The 20,638-nt window shown below is 42.5% G+C and overlaps 1 protein-coding gene across 2 annotated transcripts in view; it reads left to right on the forward strand.

Moving 5' to 3' along the window:
- Positions 1-20,638, forward strand: part of xrcc1 (X-ray repair complementing defective repair in Chinese hamster cells 1) — a 39,549-nt gene that overhangs the window by 8,486 nt on the left and 10,425 nt on the right. For both annotated transcript variants that reach the window (XM_063199252.1, XM_063199253.1), the window contains exons 8-10: positions 10,477-10,621; positions 11,184-11,460; positions 12,788-12,904. In XM_063199252.1, the coding sequence (XP_063055322.1) occupies positions 10,477-10,621; positions 11,184-11,460; positions 12,788-12,904 (539 nt within the window). The remainder of the gene's footprint in view (positions 1-10,476; positions 10,622-11,183; positions 11,461-12,787; positions 12,905-20,638) is intronic.

Raw genomic sequence — 20,638 nt, forward strand, 5'->3', positions numbered from 1 at the left:
AACAGTGGGTATGAGGTGCTTTTCAGCATGCGCATCTGTTTCGTGGTACGCCAGACCCACTTTGAGTGTTTGTTGCCAAAAAGCTCAATCTTGGTCTCATCTGACCAAAGCACACGGTCCCAGTTGAAGCCCCAATACCGCTTGGCGAACTCCAGACGCTTGCGTTTTTATGATTGTGGGTGAGGAAAGGTTTTCTCCGTGCATGCCTCCCAAACAGCTTGTTGGCGTATAGACAGCGCCTGATGGTTGATTTGGAGACTTTGTGACCCCAGGATGCTACCATTTGTTGTAATTCTGTAACAGTGAGCTTTGGAGATCTTTTGATTTCTCTTACCATCCTCCTCACTGTGCGTGGTGGCAAAATAAACTTGGGTCCTCGTCCAGGCTTGTTTACCACTGTTGCAGTTGTTTTGAACTTCTTAATTATTCCTCTCACAGTGGATATGGGCAGCTGCAGTTGAGTGGCAATCTTCTTGTAGCCTCTGCCTGACCTGTGAAGGTCGACGCACATCTGCCTCACTTGTATGCTGTGTTCCTTTGTCTGTCCCATGTTTAAGAGTGGATAAGAGAAATGGCCTCGGTGTCACGTCATATTTATACCCCAGGGAAACAGGAAGTGATGAATTACTAATTAAATGTTCCTACATACTCTGGTAAACTTTGTAAACTACTGTAGAAATGACAGAAATGCTTCAATTATATTTATTTCCTGGGAATTGTTAAGGGTGCCAATAATTGTGGAACAGGTGATTTAATGAAAAATAATTATTTTTTAGTCAGGGATTTTTTTATTTTCTTACAATTCATTTGAGTTGAAGGCTACATTTTCCTACAATTTTCAGTGTGACAGTATTCTTCTGCAATAAACACTGAATTTATTTTAAGGCTTTTAACACATCTCAACCAGGGGTGCCAATAATTATGGAGGGCACTGTATATCGGGCAGTATACCAAGCATTATGTTATGCTGCTGAATTGGGACATCTGTTCTCAAGAAATTCTTAATTGACCCCATTACCTTTTCCCAGTAGGGTTTTAATCTGTCGCATGTAAAGAAAATGTGTGTGTGATCCGCATTACTGTTCCCACAGTTTCTCCAACAACTGGAAGTAAACTGTTTGTATTTTATTGTTGATGGTGTTCTAAAGTACCTTATGTTCACTTTCCATGCAAATTCCTGCCAGTATATGGATTTTGAATGGTTATAAATATCTTTGTTCCCACTCCTTTTCAGAAATTGCCGTTTTCAATTCATCTTCCCACTTCTCTTTTATATAATTTTTTTTTCCTTCGTTCTGTTGGAGTATCCTGTAAATTTGTCCAGTTACATTTTTTATATTTCCGATTTCAATTACTTTTAATATTTCTCTTACAAAGGGGTGGATCTCGGCTAAGGTTACAATCTTTATATTTTTATTCACATAACTTCTTACTTGCAAGTATCTATAAAAGTGGCTCCTAGGCAATTGATATCGTCTTTCTATGTTTTCAAAAGAATCAAAGCCTTTTTCTTCATACATTTGATAGAATCGCACAAGACCTTTACTTTCCCATAGATTGTAGCCTCTAATCCCTCTTTATTTTGGGAGAAACTCTGGATCTTGTTGTATATCTCTCAGGCATATCCAGTCTTTATCATCGGTCTTTACTGCTCTCTACTTAGTCTTTTTCCATATTTTTGCTGTATGTTTTGCAGTGAAGTTATGCAATTTAGTTTTAGTTTTTGGGAACCACGCATTACATTGCCCTACCAGGTCGGCTTCCATAATTTTCCATTTTGGGTTCCACTTTTTGTTGTTCATGATTAGAATAGGTTTTATCTGTGCTGCGTTGAAGTAGTTAGCAAAATTTGGCAGTGCAAGACCCCCCGTTTCCTTGCGTTGTTGTAAAGTTTTAATTTTTACTCTTGGTTTCTTTTCATTCCATAGAAATTTCCTTAGTAGGTTATCCCACTGTTTGAAGGAACCGTTTGGTACAAGGAGTGGGAGATTTTGGAACAGAAACAGAAAACGTGACAGGATATTCATTTTAATTATACTAATTTTTTCTAATAATGTAAAAGGTATTAGTTTCCATCTATTTAAGTCATTTTTTATCGTGTTTTCTAGCTTCCCATAGTTACAGGCGTACAGATTTTCAAGATTGTTAGGAATATTCACTCCCAGGTACTTAACCTTGGTCAACTCCCACTTGAACTCATATTGTTTTTTTTAAATGTGCAACTTAGTTTACTACCGACCTCCATTGCTTCCGTTTTGCTAAGATTCAGTTTGTATCCTGATAGGGAGCTATATTCTCCTATTTCCTGCATTAATGTTGGTAATGAGTTGCATACATCTGTCATATATAAAATCACATCATCGGCATACAGTGCTATTTTGTGCTCCATGTCCTCCATGACCACTTCCCTTTTATCTGCATATTTTTTTCTTATTTTTTTTCTGCGAGAGGTTCAATACATAAGGCGAATAACTGTGGCGATAGTGAGTCGCCTTGTTTTGTACCCCTTTTAATCGTGAAAAGTTCAGAAAGTGTTCCATTTACTCTTACTCTGGCGGTCGAGTTGTTATACATCCCGTTTAGCAAGTTTAAGAACTTATGATGAAAACCGAATTTTTCACATACACCAATTAAGAAAGGCCATAGTAAGCGGTCGAAAGCCTTCTCGGCATCAAGCATTAGTGTTAGCATCTGATTTTTTTGTTCTTTGGGTGTAGTCTATAATATTAATTGTCCTTCTGATGTTATCTCCTAGTAGACGATCTTTAACAAATCCTGTTTGATCAAGATTGATCAAGTCAGGAAGTAAGTTTGTAAGTCTGTTTGCCATAAATGTTGTAAATAACTTTTGATCCACATTTAATAATGATATTGGTCCATATGAGGAGCAGTTTGTTGGATCCTTCCCTTCTTTGTGGATTACTGAAATCATGGTTGTACCCCAGGTTTTTGGCCACAGCCCAGTCTCCAGAATGTCATTGAAACCCTGTTTAAGATTGGTATTAATACATTTTGGAATGCTTTGAAAAATTCATAGGTAAATCCATCAGTACCTGGGCTTTTACCAGTTTTGCTTTTCTTAATCGCCTTTACTATCTCTTCCTCTACTATTGGTTGTACTAAATAGTTGTTTTGTGTCTGGGTCACTAGAGGGAGATCTAAATGTTTTAGGTAGTTCCTGATTTCAAGATCACTCACTGTTTTTTTCTGGGGTATATAATTGTTGGTAAAATTCCCTGAAGCAAGCCGCAATTCCTGAATTTCCCCCCCTGTGAAGGGTGCCATTTACGTCTTTAACCATAGCGATCGTTGCTTTTTCTTGCTGTTTTTTTAATTTAAATGACAATGTTTTCAATGCTTTAGGGCTGTTATCAAAAAGAAATTGTTTACTTAGTGTTAATTTTTTTCTATATCTCCTTAATATCTATTTCTTCTAATGCTTTTTTAACTGTATTTAGTTGTTTACTTAATTCCTTTGTTCTTAGCCTTTCATATTCTTTTTTGCAGGTCTTTGATCTTAGTTTCTAAACTCTTTCCTATTTTTGTCAATTTTTGTTTCGTTTTTTCCAAGATGAGTATGCTATGATTTCCCCTCTTATTGTTGCTTTAGCTGCTTCCCATATAGTAGTGTACTCACTCACCTCCCCATTATCGTTAATTTCAAAAAAGGATTTGATATTGTTATTCCTTTTTTCTTTGAAAGCCTGATCTTCTAATAATGAGTTGTTCATTCTCCAAGAAGTTTTATTTTTTTCTATATTTAAGTGTAGCTCTATTATTACTGGGGCATGGTCAGTTGTACAGATTGGTAATATTTCACATCTAGACACTTTTGCAATGTCTCCTTTAAACATAAAATAGTAATCTAGTCTTGAAAACACTTTGTGGGCGTCTGAGTAAAAGGTAAAGCCTCTCTCTTGAGGATGCAGGGTTCTCCAGACATCCAGTAATCCTATTTCTATTTCAGCTTTTTTCAATAATGGCTGTGGCTTTTGCTGCCTTGTGTTTGCCTGTACTTTGAGTATCTATTTTATTTCATAATTAAATTGAAGTCCCCGCCCATTAACAGCACACCCTTTGCTTCCATCATTAACCAATTTAAGTATCTTTTGTAATATTTCGTCTCCTGCACCAGGTGGGTTATAAACATTTACCAAAGTTATACATTGCTGATCTAATTCCCCTATAACTATTACATATCTTCCTTCTTTATCTCTGAAACACTTTTCCAAATTAAATACAAGGTTCTTTTTAATGAGGACTGCTACTCTTCTCTTAGCTGTGGTGTGTGAGGAGTAAAAAACATGGGCTTTAGCTAATTTCTCCATCTTAGCGTGTTCCGTGTTGTTTAAATGGGTTTCTTGGAGATAGGCAATTCCTGCTTTTTCATTTTTTACCTGTTGTAATACACGTTTCCGTTTAATGGTGATTATTTAACCCGTTAGTGTTCAAAGAGAGTATTCTAATCATGGTATTGGTTTTTTATTTTTTATTTTTTTCTTCCATTTTTCTTCCTTTTGGTTGACAAAGGCATGAAAGGGAGTAGTAAAAGACAAGAAGAAAGGAAGAAAAATAAGAAGAGAAGAGAAAAAAAAAAAAAAATAAAAAAAATAAAATAAATAAAAATAAAAAAAAGTGATTTCAACCAAGATGTGTACCCGTTACCCAAAACCCTTTCCCCGAACCCCAATAGTGGACTTCCAATTAATGTAACCTCCATATGGTTACCGAAGGTGTCCCTCTTTAAAATATAGAGGAAAAGGGTCTTAAAATGCCCGACCCCTGATAAGTGGAGTTCAAGTCTCCAAACTCAGGGGTGGGACAGGCCCCTGTAAGCCCGGTGAACAGTGTGATATTGAAAGGCTATTTCCCATTTGTCTTTTTAGGTACAATTTCAACCCGTTTTTAAATAGGCTACTCTTATTTATTCTTCCCTCAAATGTGAAAATCTGTAGTTGTTGAAATTGAAATTAAACCCCTCCCCCCACCCCTACCCCCGAGAGCAAATCCAAAACAAGGACACAAACATAACATAATTCAAACAAAGCAAAAAAAGAGAGGGGGCCATAATCAAATGAAATAAAATGAAGAGATTCAGAGCTCCCTTTTCACAGGGCTAGTTTTCTTCTATAGGACATGTTATCAAATCTAGGCTATTATAAAGTCAGGGTGCTAACATGTGATGTTGACAAAGTTTGGTGCTATAGCTCTGGATATATAATGTAAAGAAAAATAATAATAATAATAATAAAGCGGCAAAAAGGTAATGATATATATATATTTTTTTATAGGCCTAATTGCTATAGCCTAATTACTATTGAGAATCAGACACACGCGCACACACACACACACACACACACACACACACACACACACACACACACACACACACACACACACACACACACACACACACCTGACTATTAAGGATCAATGGTTTAAAAAAAGAATGAAAAACAACCCAGAAGGACAAGGAAAGGGAAACAGCTCCTTTGAGCTGGGCCTATAGATGACTTAAATTTCGCTGATCCACTCCAGGTTGTTGAGTTCATATAGCCTACCAGTTGTGGCATTGTACATATGCATGAAGGGGGAGAAAAAAACAAAGAAGAAGAAGAAAAAAAAGAAAAAAAGAATCTATATAGAGAGGAAAAAGTAAGAGGAATAATATGAGGATTGCGCTCTCCCTCAATCTACATGTCTGTATTTTGTGCACTGCACAGTGTCCTTTCAAGGATCCAAGTAGGGCAAAAAAAAAAAAAAAAAAAAAACCGAGGAGGTAGAGTCCAAACTCCTCCCTTGCCGTCATGTTGGCCACTTATTAGTCCCCTCTATAGAATTCAAGAGTCAATATGCAATGTTTCTCAGTTTATCTATTGCTTTCAGTTCCAGTCGGGGGGAGACGGGTGAGAAGAGAGAGGGGGGGGAAACAAGTAGTACAGCCAACGGCCTCGATCTTTGCGCCTCGCGTAATTCCTTCCTTCAGTTCAGGCGATATTAACTTAAACTATAGGTCTCAATATTCATTCAAATTTTAAATTAAGACTCTTGTTACTCACCCAGTATTCCCACTGTCCAATGTTCCTTATTCGTTTTTGAGACTTTAACACAAGGTCTTGGGAAGCCCTCACCTTTGCGCTCTCCACACTCGTTGCCCTCTGTGCACGTTCTGTAGTCTATTTGACCACGTCCTTTTGCCTGATGTCGGAGTAGGCCTATATTGCTGGTTCAGATGATCAGTCTTCCATATTCGCACCGGGACCCTCTCGAGAACTCGGCTGTCCTTCGCTCTTACTCCTTGATGTCCTTACCCTCTGGAACGGTAAATTTGTATGTAGCTGGGTATCCATTCGCCCTCGAGTAGATTCTCTGGTCCGTGCCGCTTATCACTCCCTGTCGCCGTAATTGATCCTCTGCTTCTTCTGGTGTATCGTAGGTAACAGATTCCCCATCTCGAAATACTTTCAGTTTGTCTGGGTTTATCAAGTGCGTCTTGACGTTTTTTTTCCCTTCAAAAGTTTTCTCAGTGGGCTGTAACGGTTTTCTCTCTTTCTGTGTCTTGGTCGTAAAGTCTTGTGAAAAGTAGATTTGGGTTTTCTTCTAGCATTATTTCTTTTTTTTTAGACCAGGCCGCTTGTAAAACCTTTTGTCGCATATCCTCATCCTGTAGGCGCACTACTAATGGACCGAGGTCCAGGGTTCTCCTGTGTAGGCCTAGTGTTTCCTCGGGGAAGACCGGTGCGCCTTTGAGATATGGAATGCGTCAGGTGTGAGAAGCAATTTTTCGGCGAATAGTTTGTTTAGGAATCCCACCATGTCATCTCCCTCCACTCCTTCCTGAATTTTGTAAATCCTTATGTTATTCTGACGGGATCTCATTTCCAGTTGTTCTACCTGTTCGAGTGTTGCTCTTTGTTGTTGTTCGAGGTGTCTCATTATTTCGTGTAAGTCCGTTTCTCTCTCCTCCAGCTGATGTATTCTCTGCTCCGCGTCTTGTATGTTTTCTTTGACTGCTCCGACTTCGGTGCGAATGTTGCTCACGTCGCCTCGTATTTCACTGATTTCTGTAGAGAACTTTTCAAAGTCTTGTCGCAGTTCGCCAATCTGTTTCGAAATCTCTTCTTTGAAGCCCGTCAGCATCTCTTTCAAGTTTCGCTCCAAGCTATTTTCGGACGCCATGCTTTCTTCTGATTTGTTTTTAGGTTTTTGACGCTCTTTCTTCGGTTTCTCCTGTTTCTTGAATTCTTGAGTTATCGCGCCAGATCTGAGGTCCATTGCGGTTTCATTTCCATTGTAGGGTTTTACTTTACTTTTTCAAATTATAGACATTATTGGGAGTTTGTCTTCAGCTCATTCATACCGACATTGCTGTCCACCGGAAGCGGAAGTCCTACTCCTGCAAATTTCTTCCCTTTTTATTCTCTTTATTTTTCCCCATCACCCTCCCTCATACGCATATTTCCCCTCGTTTCAAAGTCAGAATGGCTTTTAAAACACATTGCACCTTAGAGGCTCCATTAGAATGTATTTCATGGAGCTTTGTAGCTTTGTGGTGACTCTTACCCCTTCATTTTCCTGCTCGGCGCTCGGCCCTCCTCTCTTCTCTTTTCTTCTCTTCTCTTCTCTTCTCTTCTCCTCTCTTCTCTTCTCCTCTCCTCTCTTCTCCTCTCATCTCCTCTCTTCTCCTTTCCTCTCTTCTTCTTTCCTCTCTTCTCCTCTCCTCTCTTCTCCTCTTCTTTTCTTTTCTTTTCTTTTCTTTTCTTTTCTTTTCTTTTCTTTTCTTCTCTTCTCTTCTCTCCTTTTCTCTCAGGGTGCAATTATTCCTTGTGACCTAAAAAGTAAAAAGTGGCTCTGTCTTTGTCCCCCTACACACACACACACACACACACACACACACACACACACACACACACACACACACACACACACACACACACACACACACACACACACACACACACACACACACACAGAGCTGATGATCCCCTTTCTCTATGCAAAACTAATCAGCTTTACTGTAGCGCACTGAACTGGAACAAGAGTCTTGTTTTCAGCCTAAAGTCTGCAGTCTTGCCTTGTGTTCTAATTTAGTCTTGCCTTGAAATTCTCCAGAGCACATTGTCGGTTTCTTATCAAGTTATTATCAAGGCACTACAAGGCTGTCAAACTAAGATGCATGATAAAGATATGGATTATGAATGTGCTTGTTCTCAATAGATGGGATTGTGTCTGATATGGTAGCTTCCATGTTATTTAACCATTATTCAACCAGGTGTTTTGTATATCTTCAGTCATTCTGTGGCTTCCGGTTGGAGCAGTTATTTAATCAGGTGTAGGGCAGGAGTGTGTTGAATTTTGAAGGAGAATGGTAGCCCTGTCAGTCACTGTGATGGTGTCCAAGTACATTGTATTCACACAGAACGCTGCATTCACATGGTGACCACTCTGCATGGTGCTGTGATGACCCATTCTAAGCTTTGCCACAGAGCGTCAAAGAAAATGCAGGAAATGCCAATCCCATGATTGGTCAATTCTGAAAAGTGATTTCATTAAGACACTTTTGTTGCTATGTCAGGGTACGAGAAGACGACCTTTTTTTTTATTCGGTAGGGTGAGGTCCCACAGTGACATACTACAGTGGATGTCGGACAGCTTTTGTTACTTTTTAGAATGTAAACGTTCACTTTCACCACCATAGCTGGAAATGAAAGGGTCACTTGGAGCTGCTGCTTTTTCTCCAGTGGGACATGATTACAGACCATTTTAATGTAAACCTAAATGTATTCTCTAGGCCGATGTGCAGTAGCTGAGCTGGATTCACAAACACGCACGCACGCAAGCACAAAAACCCTGAATGGCATTTGGTGTTTCCATGGCAATTGCATACTGCTGGTCGTATGTTGCACACGTATGCGTGATGCTCCTGTTTCTTTGTTCATCATACAATGAATGCGTTCAGCATGTCCGTGTTACTGCACGTCTTCAGAGGTGTAGCAAGTATGGAAAAGCCTGCATGAAACTAGTGGGCCTTGGGGAAAAGAAAACGGCAAATAAAATATCAATTCAGTGCAAAATGATGGGAGCGTTAGAGCAAATGATGGGTACGTGTCCTTGGCTACTACTACTACTGCTACTAACTTACTAGTACTACTACTACTACTATTCAGGGCTTGACATCAACTTTTTCACTCACCGGCCACTGTGGCTGCTAGTGGTTTTCCCAAATTCGAAATATTTAGCCTTTCTACGAGACACACTTGTGGCCATAGCTATGTTTTTACGATGATAGTCGTATGCTTAAGCTCAGAAGTGTTAACCTTACTGCCGAGATGGCTGATGTCAAGCCCTGCTACTACTACGGTAGAGTGGCAGTGACCAGGGGGAGAGGTAGGCGAGAGAGTGACAGGGAAGTGGTAGGGAGACGTGCACGCTCGTGCGTCAGCTTGCTCATTTACTCACCAGTCCTCTTCTGTGGGTAATTGCTAACCTAGTTTCAAGCTCCAATCACCTTATTGCAGTGTCCTGTGGAGTGCTTTAGAGAGAACAAATATAAATGCAGGATAATGAATGACATGCCTTGAATACAACGCAATTTGTGAACGGAGGGGAGGTGAAATGCTGAAGTTCTTTTCACGACTGTTTGTGATTGTGTGCGTATACCAGGACTTCAATGAAATGAACGGAATGGGAAAGAGTGGCAGGTTCGTCAATCACTTCAGTCCACAAGGGTAACTCTGATGTATTTCATTCTCAAAGACGTTGAGCTTTGATGACGCACATTTGCAAACTTTTTTTGTTGTTGAAAGAAATGAAAGGGCATCTGAGTATATTTCAGACTTGCTGGTGGTACAGTAGCCCATACAGGCATTTCCTGGTTAGCTGACTTGCCAGGGACTAATGCTGTTTTTTTGGCCCACAATTTAGAGCAGTGGTTCTCAACCTTTTTTGGAAAAAAAAATGCCCCCTTGACCTCATCATAATCTTGCCAAGGCCCCCCTCACTAATAAAAATTGTTAAAATCTACATAAAAAAAACCAAATGCCCCCAATGGCGAAATGACCACCCCCCCACCCCCAAGGGCTACCTAACGCCCATCTAGGATCTGCAGAGATCACAGGAAGAGCACCATACTTGCTGATTGTATCCAGTGGTGATTGGAAGAGTTGTTTTATTATATTGGTGTTCCAGATCAGATCATCAGAGCACCATCCCCTACACTACACCATCAAAATGCTGCTCACCACCAGTGCACACCATGTCTGCTGTTGCACTCGCTGTCTGTTTAGTGGGGACAAAATAAACCAGAATGAAGGAATCTTTTATGGGGTGGACTGACTTGTCCATTTTATTGTATACCCCACCACTCCTTCTCTCCCATACACACACACACACACACACACACACACACACACAACCCAATATTCTCATTGTCCTCCTTTGCTTTCCCCGCCATTCTCTCTACCCTCTGTTCCCCAGCCCCCAGTGAAGAGGAAGTTTGAGTTCAGCAAGGAGAGGATGGAGGGTTCCGCGCCCCCCTCCAAGAAGCCCAGTCCAGCCGTCTCTCCAGAGGCCAAGAGCAGCACCCCCAAACCCAAACCCAGCGCCACGCCCAGTCCAAAAGGTGAGGCATGTAAACAGCAATCTAGACGTGCACACATGCAAGTGACAAGTCTACAGCTCAGTAAACCTCAGGGGCCACAATGGAAATAAGCCTTAGGGCTTTTTTTGTGTTTCTTTTGATGTATGGTTCAATTTGCTGTTGTGTTTTTTTTTTTTTTAATCAAGAATGGTAAAATAAGTCCATTCATTCTTTCATTCAACCTATTGTATATGTGTATGTTTATGGGACACTACAACTATACATGTTTTTATGTTTTTGTTTATTTGTGTTTTAGTATTCATTGTACATTAATGTTTCTCACTACAGCACCAGGGGCTATTAGAGAACGCTTGGGGGGCGTGAGAAGGACACAAATGATGAAACATTTACATTAGAATAGACCCAATTCATTTGAAAACAAAATAAGATCTATCCTAATGTTTTAAAGCACACCCAAATAGCACACGAAAAGTACACCGAAAAATGAACAGATTCTTATGTGTATGTGAATGCCATTGTTGTGTATGTCTGAGCTAAACTATCTTTCCCCATTTCCCTCTCCTCTTCTCCTCCTCCTCCTCAGACCCTCCAGCACAGAAGCCCTCCGACAAGAGAGAGAGCCTGAGCAAAGCCGAACAGAAGCCCAGGGCTGAAGCCAAAGCCCAGCCTAAGCCTCGGCCCAAACCCCAGGCCAAGGAGCAGGCCCCCGTCGGGCCCGTGCCCCTGCACCGCGTCATGGAGGGCGTGGTGTTCGTGCTGAGCGGCTTCCAGAACCCCTTCAGGGGGGAGCTGAGGGACAAGGCCCTGGCCATGGGAGCCAAGTACCGGCCCGACTGGACCCCCGACTCCACACATCTCATGTGAGTCACAACTATACACAGGGCTGTGTTTCTCGAAAGCGTAGTTGCTAGCCATTTAGCAACTTGGGTAGTTGTCAATAGGAAATTGCATTGCAATCTGTTGAAACAAACTATGGTTTCTAGAAATGCACCCCAGTGTAGTTCTATCAATAATGATTAAGAATAATTGAGCCCTCTCAGGCTCTAACAGCACACACTTTTTAATCTCACTGTAGGCCATCACTGTCAGTGTATTTTGTGTTTTCCTGTGCCAATAAGATAGAGTAGGGTCTATATTGATGCAGTGTAGTGTTTTGCTTGGTGATGTTTTCTTGCCGATAGCTCTCTGTTTGAGGTATTTTGTATGTGAAGAAATACCATCCACCAACTTTATGTAGCCTGTGTTTATTAAGGTACAAATATGAGGTTCTGTAAGTTGTGCAACACAATTGAAGTGGAAAAGTAATGAATAAAAAATCTTATATCGTGGGGCATTAAGTATCAAAAATGATAATTTGCTGAATTGTTGGCTTAAGAAATTGATGTTGAATTGAATCATCATGGAGGCTCTGATTTACACCTCTACCAGCGACTATTGAACAGTACAATATTTTGTATATGGAAATGTTTCATTGCTACATTCGTAGATGTCTTTGCTGACATGCAAGGTCACTGTAGACACTCATATTAAAGGCCTTTTGTCAGTACAAGACTTTAGACTTCTGCCCCAGCTCTTCATGCACAGGGCTGTCAACACTTAACTGGCTCGCTGAGTGAAGTGGTTGTTTTTTTTTCACAATGTCACGTTGTCTCCTTACCTTGGATGGAGAGGCGCCAAGGACTGTATTTTAATTCTATTGCTGCACACACAGCCGTACATGCAGTACTTGGTCGGCATACTGTACACAGAGCAAATGCCTGGAAGTCGATTTTCAGTTGTTCACTCACAACTAGAACTAGCTGGCCGCATTCAGCCTTCTTGAAAATTCTTCAATGTGGTGTTGTTGCCGCTGTTCTGATCTCCTTAAAGGCATCCAGTACTGTTGCACCTGAGGATGGAGCTTTGGTGATTAACCAAGCTGCTTGACTCATCTTTGGTGTGTGTGTGTGTGTGTGTGTGTGTGTGTGTGTGTGTGTGTGTGTGTGTGTGTGTGTGTGTGTGTGTGTGCGCGTGTGCGTGTGCGTGTGCGTGTGCGCGTGTCACTGATGCATACTTCATAATTTTCACCTGCCGTTGCAAACATACAAACAGGGTTACACTCGCAAGCTTTAGCATGTGTGCTCATGCTGTACAGGTTTACCCCCAATAACTCTCTGTGTTGTGCTGTGTATGTGTTGTATTTTACAGCTGTGCCTTTGCCAACACGCCGAAGTATATGCAGGTGAAGGCCGCGGGGGGGCTGATAGTGCGGAAGGAGTGGGTGATGGACTGCCACAACCGCAAACAGAAGATCCCATACAAACGGTACACAAACGCACACACAGACACACACACACAGACACGCACACACACACCACCCCTCCCATCTCGCTCTCTCTCTCTCTCTCTCTCTCTCTCTCTCTCTCTCTCTCTCTCTCTCTCTCTCTCTCTCTCTCTCTCTCTCTCTCTCTCTCTCTCTCTCCCCCTCTTTCTCGCTCTCGCTCTTGCTTTCGCTCTTGCCCTCTTGCTCTCTCTCATAGGGAGAATTACATAGAAGTACAAGATGATGGATCAAGTTTATCCCTTCGGGGTGTTATTATGTTGAGTATATTATACAATAATGTTCATAATCAGTTCAATCATTTCATTAATCAGTGCAATAGCATCATCAAGGAGGCAGCAAATTTGCTTTTTCTTGTTTTTGCAAATGCTCATTCATTAATTAGTAGGCAGGGTGTGTGCGCGTGCGTTTGCGCAAGCATGTGTATATGTATAGTAATAATGTAAGAATTTGTTCTAATTTGTAATTAATCCATGTCGTCTGGTTAGTCTCCTGCAGTTTCGAAATGGATGTTTACAATTTAAGCCCTCAGAGTTTTTCTGGTTTTATGTGAAATTTGCATTTGTATTTTCAGATTAGAACGGAGAGTTTTCCTGGAACGAAACAAAATGAATCCACCGTCAAGGATTTTTTTTTAGATCTAATTCAGGAACTTTTTCACAGAATGCAGGACCTACAGAAATGCTAGTGTATTGATTTATTGATTAATTTTAACTTGAAAGTGTGTATGTGTGTGTGTGTGTGTGTGTGTGTGTGTGCGCGAGTGCATGTGCGCGTGCGAGTGCACGTGCGCGTGCGCGTGTGTAAGTGTGCGCCAGGGTTTCCGTTAGGATAAAAATCTGCCGGACTAAGTGACCTGCCGAGTTTTCATCTTCCGGACATTTTAATATCATGCCGGTCAAATAGGCTATTTCACTGTTCATAACTAGCTTAAATTCTCACTTGCATGACCTGCACATGACCGTGCATGAACAGCTAAACACCCGTAAAAAAAAATGCCGTAAGACCAGACAGACACATTAGGTCTGCACACAGAGACTGACCGTCACTCCACGGCAATAGAGCTTTCGGCACCAACTCTTCAATGCGCTCACTACGATACACTCAGACACGCGCACCTCTCTCTCAGTCACATCGTCACCATCATCCATAGCCTACATAACAAACCGGTAGTGGGGAAAAAAAAAAAAACTGCGAACAAGTGAACAGTGCAAGTAAACAGGAATTAATTTAAATATAATGTCAGCTCAGCTGGGGAACGGGGGGATCGAGCATCCGAAGCGCAAGCAAGCAGACGGCTCTGAAGCATCCCATTTGACATGCTATTGCTAGAGCCATTCACAAGCCTACACAACACAACTTCTCGTTCAAACCTTGATATTTTTCTCTCGAGATGATCGCCTAGGCTACCACACGCACAATCTTGGCATAAAACAGCACCGAAAGCCATCAAATGCGCTTATGTCCAAGCATTGCCCCATCCGAATTCAAGCTACCATTTTCCAACTGTTTTTTGCAATGAACGCCAGTATTCTCACAGCTACCCCCGACCAGCAAACTAACAAACTACTACTGCTAATGACCGGTAATTACCGGACAACGGAATGTCTGGTGTGCACGTGTGTATGTTCGTGTGTGTCTATGTGTGCGCGTGTATGTATGTGTGCTCGTGGGTGTGCGTGTGTGTGCGCGTGCGTGTGTGTGCGCTGTGGGTATATGTGTGCGAGCTGATGAGAGCTGATTTGGTCTTGGTGCTTGTGTGCCCAGGGCTCTGCTCCCCTGAGCTTGTGCTTAGCTATGTGATTGTCCGGTTGCTTGTTAAGCGGCCAGAGCAGAGCTACCAGCTACTGGTGGAGAACCTAAGGACTCTCTGACCCAGACAATCACAACTCGCTCGATACACTCGGCAATCACAAACTCTGCCATTTCTTGTACAGTACTTCCTCACTCGTTCCTCTTCTATCTCTCTCTCTCTCTCTCTCTCTCTCTCTCTCTCTCTCTCTCTCTCTCTCTCCCTCTCTCTCCCTCCCTCTCTCTCTCTCTCTCTCTCTCTCTCTCTCTCTCTCTCTCTCTCTCATTCTCTCCCTCGTTTTCTGTCTCTCTCATTGCACCCTCTTTCCTCTCTAATTTCCTGAAACACAAAGCCTGTTTTGCCGTCAGTCTTGTGTAATTTTTTCAGCTCATTCTTTCTGTCCCTTTGGCTTTCATTTTTTTCTTTTCTTCTTTTCTCTCCCAATACTTTTTCCCCATCTTTCTCTTTATTGCCCTCATGTTCTCTTTTCCTCGCTATGTCTTCCTACCTTTCATGAACACTTTCACCCTGTCCCTCTCTCTTTCTGATGTTTTTTTTTCCCTCCAGCTTTTGTTCTCTCTCCCTGTGGTCTCTCTGTGCGTCTCGCTTTTATTTCTGTCCATGTGCTTCTGGATATAGAAGCCAATGCCATTTAATTCTTCATGCTCATGATCCAGCGGGGTACTGAGCTCTACCCTGCGGCCTTTCGTATGGTCTAATTGGCAGGTGACCCAGTCGCTGCACGTGAAAGCATTAAAAGATATCATTTGCATATCATTTTCGCCTATGTGTTTGCATTGCCTATTTCAGTGATTTTCAACCTATGGGCTGGGGCCCACTGGTGGGCCCTGAAGGTATACCAAGTGGGCCTTGAAATAATGTTCTAAAAATTATAATCACATTTTGGTGTGTGTTGTTGCTGATTTATGTGAGTTTTATTCGTAATCGGGTCAGAGGTGGGCCCCTAACATTTGTGACAATTTCGAGTGGGCCCCAAGTTGGAAAAGGTTGGGAACCCCTGGTATAGCCAAATAATGCAAGTCTATGGGAGCAAACAAAACATCATCAAATCTGCTTATAAACTACTTGAAAATGAATGTAAAATTCTGAAGAGGTCAGCACATCTTCCACAAGAGGTCCACTTGTGAGTTGTGACTGAACCGTTTAACCTATAATGTTCATTCAAGGACTGTTAGATCACACGTATGACTCCAATCTGTGAGCAGGACATGTGCCAATTCTTTTTAGTTTTTTAACAACAGCGAGCTAAAAACTAGAAACTGTTTGGATTCTGCCCTCTGCCTTAGAGCACAATACTAACCGCCATACAGTCAATCAGAACAGGTGCTGCCAATACAGGGTTCCATCTCAACTGTCACTTTCTCTCAACATTCCATTCTTAACGAGCAGCTGCACTACAGTTCTAGACGTCTATTGTTCAGCTCTTCAATGCAATGTGATAGTGTCTTGCTAGGATGCTCTTGACAGGCAGCTGCTTGACTCAATGGTAAAGGTGCTGGATTAGCAATATGGAGGTTGAGAGTTCAACTCCCACCGGACCCATGTTGATTTTCAAAATTATATCATATGCAGTTTTCCTTAGCCAACTTAAAATACCATGTATGTCATTTAGTATCAATGGCAAAGGTGCTGGATTAGAGATATGGAGGTTGTGAATTCGAATCTAACTCGGACCCATGTTGATTTTCAAAATTATATCATATGCAGTGTTCCTTAGCCAACTTAAAATACCATGTATGTAATTTAGTATATCCCCAAAACGGGGAGCTACAACACTTTCAAGATAGCTGAATCTAAGGGCCAAAACATACCAAGGCGGAACGGAACGGTCGCAGGACGGACGCGGTCTTTCTGCTTAGTTTTGGCCGGCGTGCTTTTCTCTGCCTTGCACACTGACAGCGTCGGCGTGCGCGGCCAGTCCTGTTCAAAACCCTCCCCACAGCTAAAGCTAGAGTGCTACTTTGCCATTCATTTGAATGAGACACCGCCGGTTGCCGGCGTGAAAAATACGCTGGAGTTCTATTTTCCAAATGCAGCGCGGCGCGGGACGCTCCCGCGCCGCTGACGCCCGACTACCGCCGGTTGGTGTGTAAGGACAGATAGGTTTCAATGTATTTTCACCGACGCCGGTAAAAAACGCGGCCGTTCCGCGACGCTTTACCACCTTGGTGTGTAAGACCCCTAAGATGGCTGAATTGTTTGGCCCATAACTTCTGACTGGGTGGATGGACTTTTCCAACATTTCTTTTAGCTTTGTTTTGTCAATAGTAGTTTGTTTTTAATTTAGGGATAGAGATATCAAAAATAAAACTGTTCATCTCTGCCCCAAAAGGCAAGCCCGCTTCCAGCATTTTCTGTGACAATGCAATCTAGTTAAGTACTTCTATGACCCGTGATGAGTTCATCCCAACCTGTCCTATTTCTTTATCTAGATAAAAAAATCGCCACGTGAAACATTTTGTGCTGTTCCTTTAAATGTTGCAGACATATTGACATTCATGAAGAGATGAGATGCAACAAAAGAACACCTCCACTATGTGTCTTTTGACTGCCATTCCTTCAAAAGGTTCTTAGCCTGTTACGACACGTCGTTATAAATTTGCTGTTACATTGCATTTCATTACATTGCATTTGGCATTTGCTTTTTAACCAAAGCGACTTACAATCGAGGGCATAATCATACCCAACACCACTAGCAGATACAAAGTGCACAGGAAATGTACAAAACAACAAGTGCAGATGCTGTTCCAAGAACGGCAATGACGAAGTCATAGTGCATTACTAAAGACCCTATGTTATGGCATGGTAGTGTAGTACTAAGGTAGTTACCTTTTCAATGACTATTACAGCATTTCAATTACTCAGATGAGATTTGGTCATGTGCCCGGGTAGAGAGCCCTCTCTTGCAGCTCTGCTCATAACTCTTAATTCTCTCTCTCTCTTTGCATTACTCTGCACCAGTGGATACAGTGAGGTTTATTTGTCATATGCATAAAATTACTTAGAGTAAAACATGCCGTGAAGTAAGCGAAGAGACAAGAGGTACATATAGATGGAAAGTATGCCGTGCTGCCTAAAATGCGGTACCTCTTCAAATCCTTGGCTGTCGTTTGGGAAGGGCTCCCAGGGGAAGGACTCCCTTCCGGCATGGTCATGTTGGCCCTGTTCACAGCGAACAGGGCCTAGCAAACACTAATCATAGAACCAGCAGGGCATGCCCTGTCTTTTGGCAATTGCTTAAATATTTAGAGTTTCAGCACCAGCCAGTTGGATAGGCCTGGTCATGGCAATTGCATCTCTTACTTCAATGTTGCAGCATAGTACTATTGTGTTTTAGACAGACTGTAACACACACATACACACACACACACACACACACACACACACACACACACACACACACACACACACACACACACACACACACACACGGTCCATTTGTGGATTGGCACAACAAAATTGCATTTTGCAATCGCAATTGCTTACAGTAGACAGTAAGGAAACATGGGCCTCAAAACAAAACGAATGGGTTATGTCCCCTCTGTCATAAATATCCAAACATCCAAGCACTTAGCCTGTCTTCTACATTCTTCAGGGTAAGGCAATGCAATAACGAGCTGTGGAATTGCATCGTTATGTGCGTGCATGCGCATGTGAGCCATTTTAGCAGACCTCAATATGGCTGAGCCATTGCCGGGAGAAACAATCTGATTTGCTTTGATGTACACTTATAGTTTCAAAGCTTTCTATCTACTATATGCTGGCTTAGGCACTGGTACACAGCAATGCAAAAATAGAGAATTACCGTAAGAGATACTAAGCTTTTCGCTACCTGGGCCGAGACGAAATATGAACGTATCTCATCCTAGTTGTCAATGGACCGTCCCAGTGTGCCTTTGGGCCATTTCCTCAGACATCGATATGGCTGGGTTGTCGCCTGGAGATACAATTGAATTTACCCTGTTTTTTTTAGCATCCCTGTGGTTGTTCAGTGCCTCTGGAATTGGTTGGTTAGCATCTCTGTCGTTGTTTAACATCTCTGTCTCAGTTGTTGGATTGGTATTGCAACGCAGGGATGAGGATCACGGGCATTGACGACGTGTTGTGACTTGGGGCGTGCGTCCGTCCATATGTGGGTGTGACCGAGAGAGCAGGCGGGAGAGAGAGAGAGAGATAGAGAGAGAGAAACTTGGTCTCATGGCTTGTGTGTGGCCCACCACCTGCTGAGCACACTCCAGGCATCCATTCCACATTCACCTGTAACCTGCCTCCCTTTTCATTCGGTAGTCACAGACTGTTTTGTCTGCAACCCCCCCCCACCCCCACCCCCCCTCATTGTCACTTATCCACTCTTCTGGACTATGTCACTTTTGCTACTTTTTCTCATAGACCTACTGTTCTTTTCTTTGCATCTGTTGTCCCTGCCCCCTGTATGTTCTGTAACCTGTGCCCACTCCAAACACACACACACACACACACACACACACACACACACACACACACACACACACACACACACACACACACACACACACACACACACACACACACACACACACACACACACACACACACACACACACACACACACACACACACAAGCCCTCTGCCATTGTTCTTCTACTTGAAGTGTGTCCGTGTCTGATGATGATGATTTATTCTGTATTTAAAAGCTGCATCTGCTATGGTTAAATAAGCCGTCCACTTCCTTTGAACACCACGAGGGGCTTTTCATTAATGCGCGATCAGGGCGCAAAGGACAGACACACACACACACACACACACACACACACACACACACACACACACACACACTGAACAGGCACTTGATGCTCCAGCTATGCCAACATTTATAGCTTCAGTAGTGTTTTTTTATAAGCCCCCATCCGGCACTCATCTTACCCATCATTCTGCGGAGAGAGGAGGGGAGGGTAGAAGAGAGAGGAGAGGAGAGGGGAGGGGAGGGGTGGGGGGGGGGGGGGGAGAGGAGGGGAGAGGGGAGGAGAGAGGAGAGGGGAGGGGAGCGGAGCGGAGAGGAGAGAGAGAGAGGAGAGGAGAGGAAGAGAGGAGAGGGGAGGGGACTGGAGAGGAGGGGAGGGGAGGGGAGGGGAGATGAAGGAATAGAGTTGGAGAGATGGAACAAGCAGCATAAATGGAAAAACTCATAAAATGCCAAGGAGAGAAGAGGAGGGAATGATTATGGGGAGAGCGAGAGACAGGAGATGAGAGGAGTGAACGGGAGATGGAGAAGGAGAGAAAAGAAAAGAAAAGAGGAGGAGGGGCTGAGGAGAGAGATTGAAAGAAATTAGTGAAGAGGACAGGAAATGAGGTAGTGAAATGGATAGGGACAATGAGACCAGACTGGGATGGAGAGCGAGAAAGAGAGCCAGCTGAAAAATTCTTTAGGTGGAGTATGGTGGTCACGAGGCAGGAGGATAATGGACTCAATGTGGACGGCAGGCGTACGTTACACAAGGCCTGAGAGGTATCGATGTGTATCATGCTTAAGCTCTCTGGGCCGTGAGGATGAATGTGGCAGCAGGGTTGGATCGACACAGGCCTACACTCTTTAAACGCTTTTTTGCACGTTCATTTTCATTTCATACATATATTTTTTATTAGTATATATTTCATGTTTATAGAATTTTTAAGGATTTCAAGTGTGCAGACCTCTTGTCAAACTTCACAAACTCCTTTGTCCTGCACTGTGACTATGGACGGGGATGTGCACAGTTTTTATTTGTTTTGTTTTATTTATTTATTTATTGTATTTATAAATGTGTGTGTTTGGGGGGGTTGGGGGTGCTTGATGGTTTCACACCTTGATACCTCATGTTGGTAGTGAATCTTTAATCTATCTGCCATAAGATGATGACATGCGCCTGCAACTTGCTCCGATAGACAT

The sequence above is a fragment of the Engraulis encrasicolus genome, chromosome 5, assembly GCF_034702125.1.
Source record: "Engraulis encrasicolus isolate BLACKSEA-1 chromosome 5, IST_EnEncr_1.0, whole genome shotgun sequence".
Classification (NCBI taxonomy): Eukaryota; Metazoa; Chordata; class Actinopteri; order Clupeiformes; family Engraulidae; genus Engraulis; species Engraulis encrasicolus.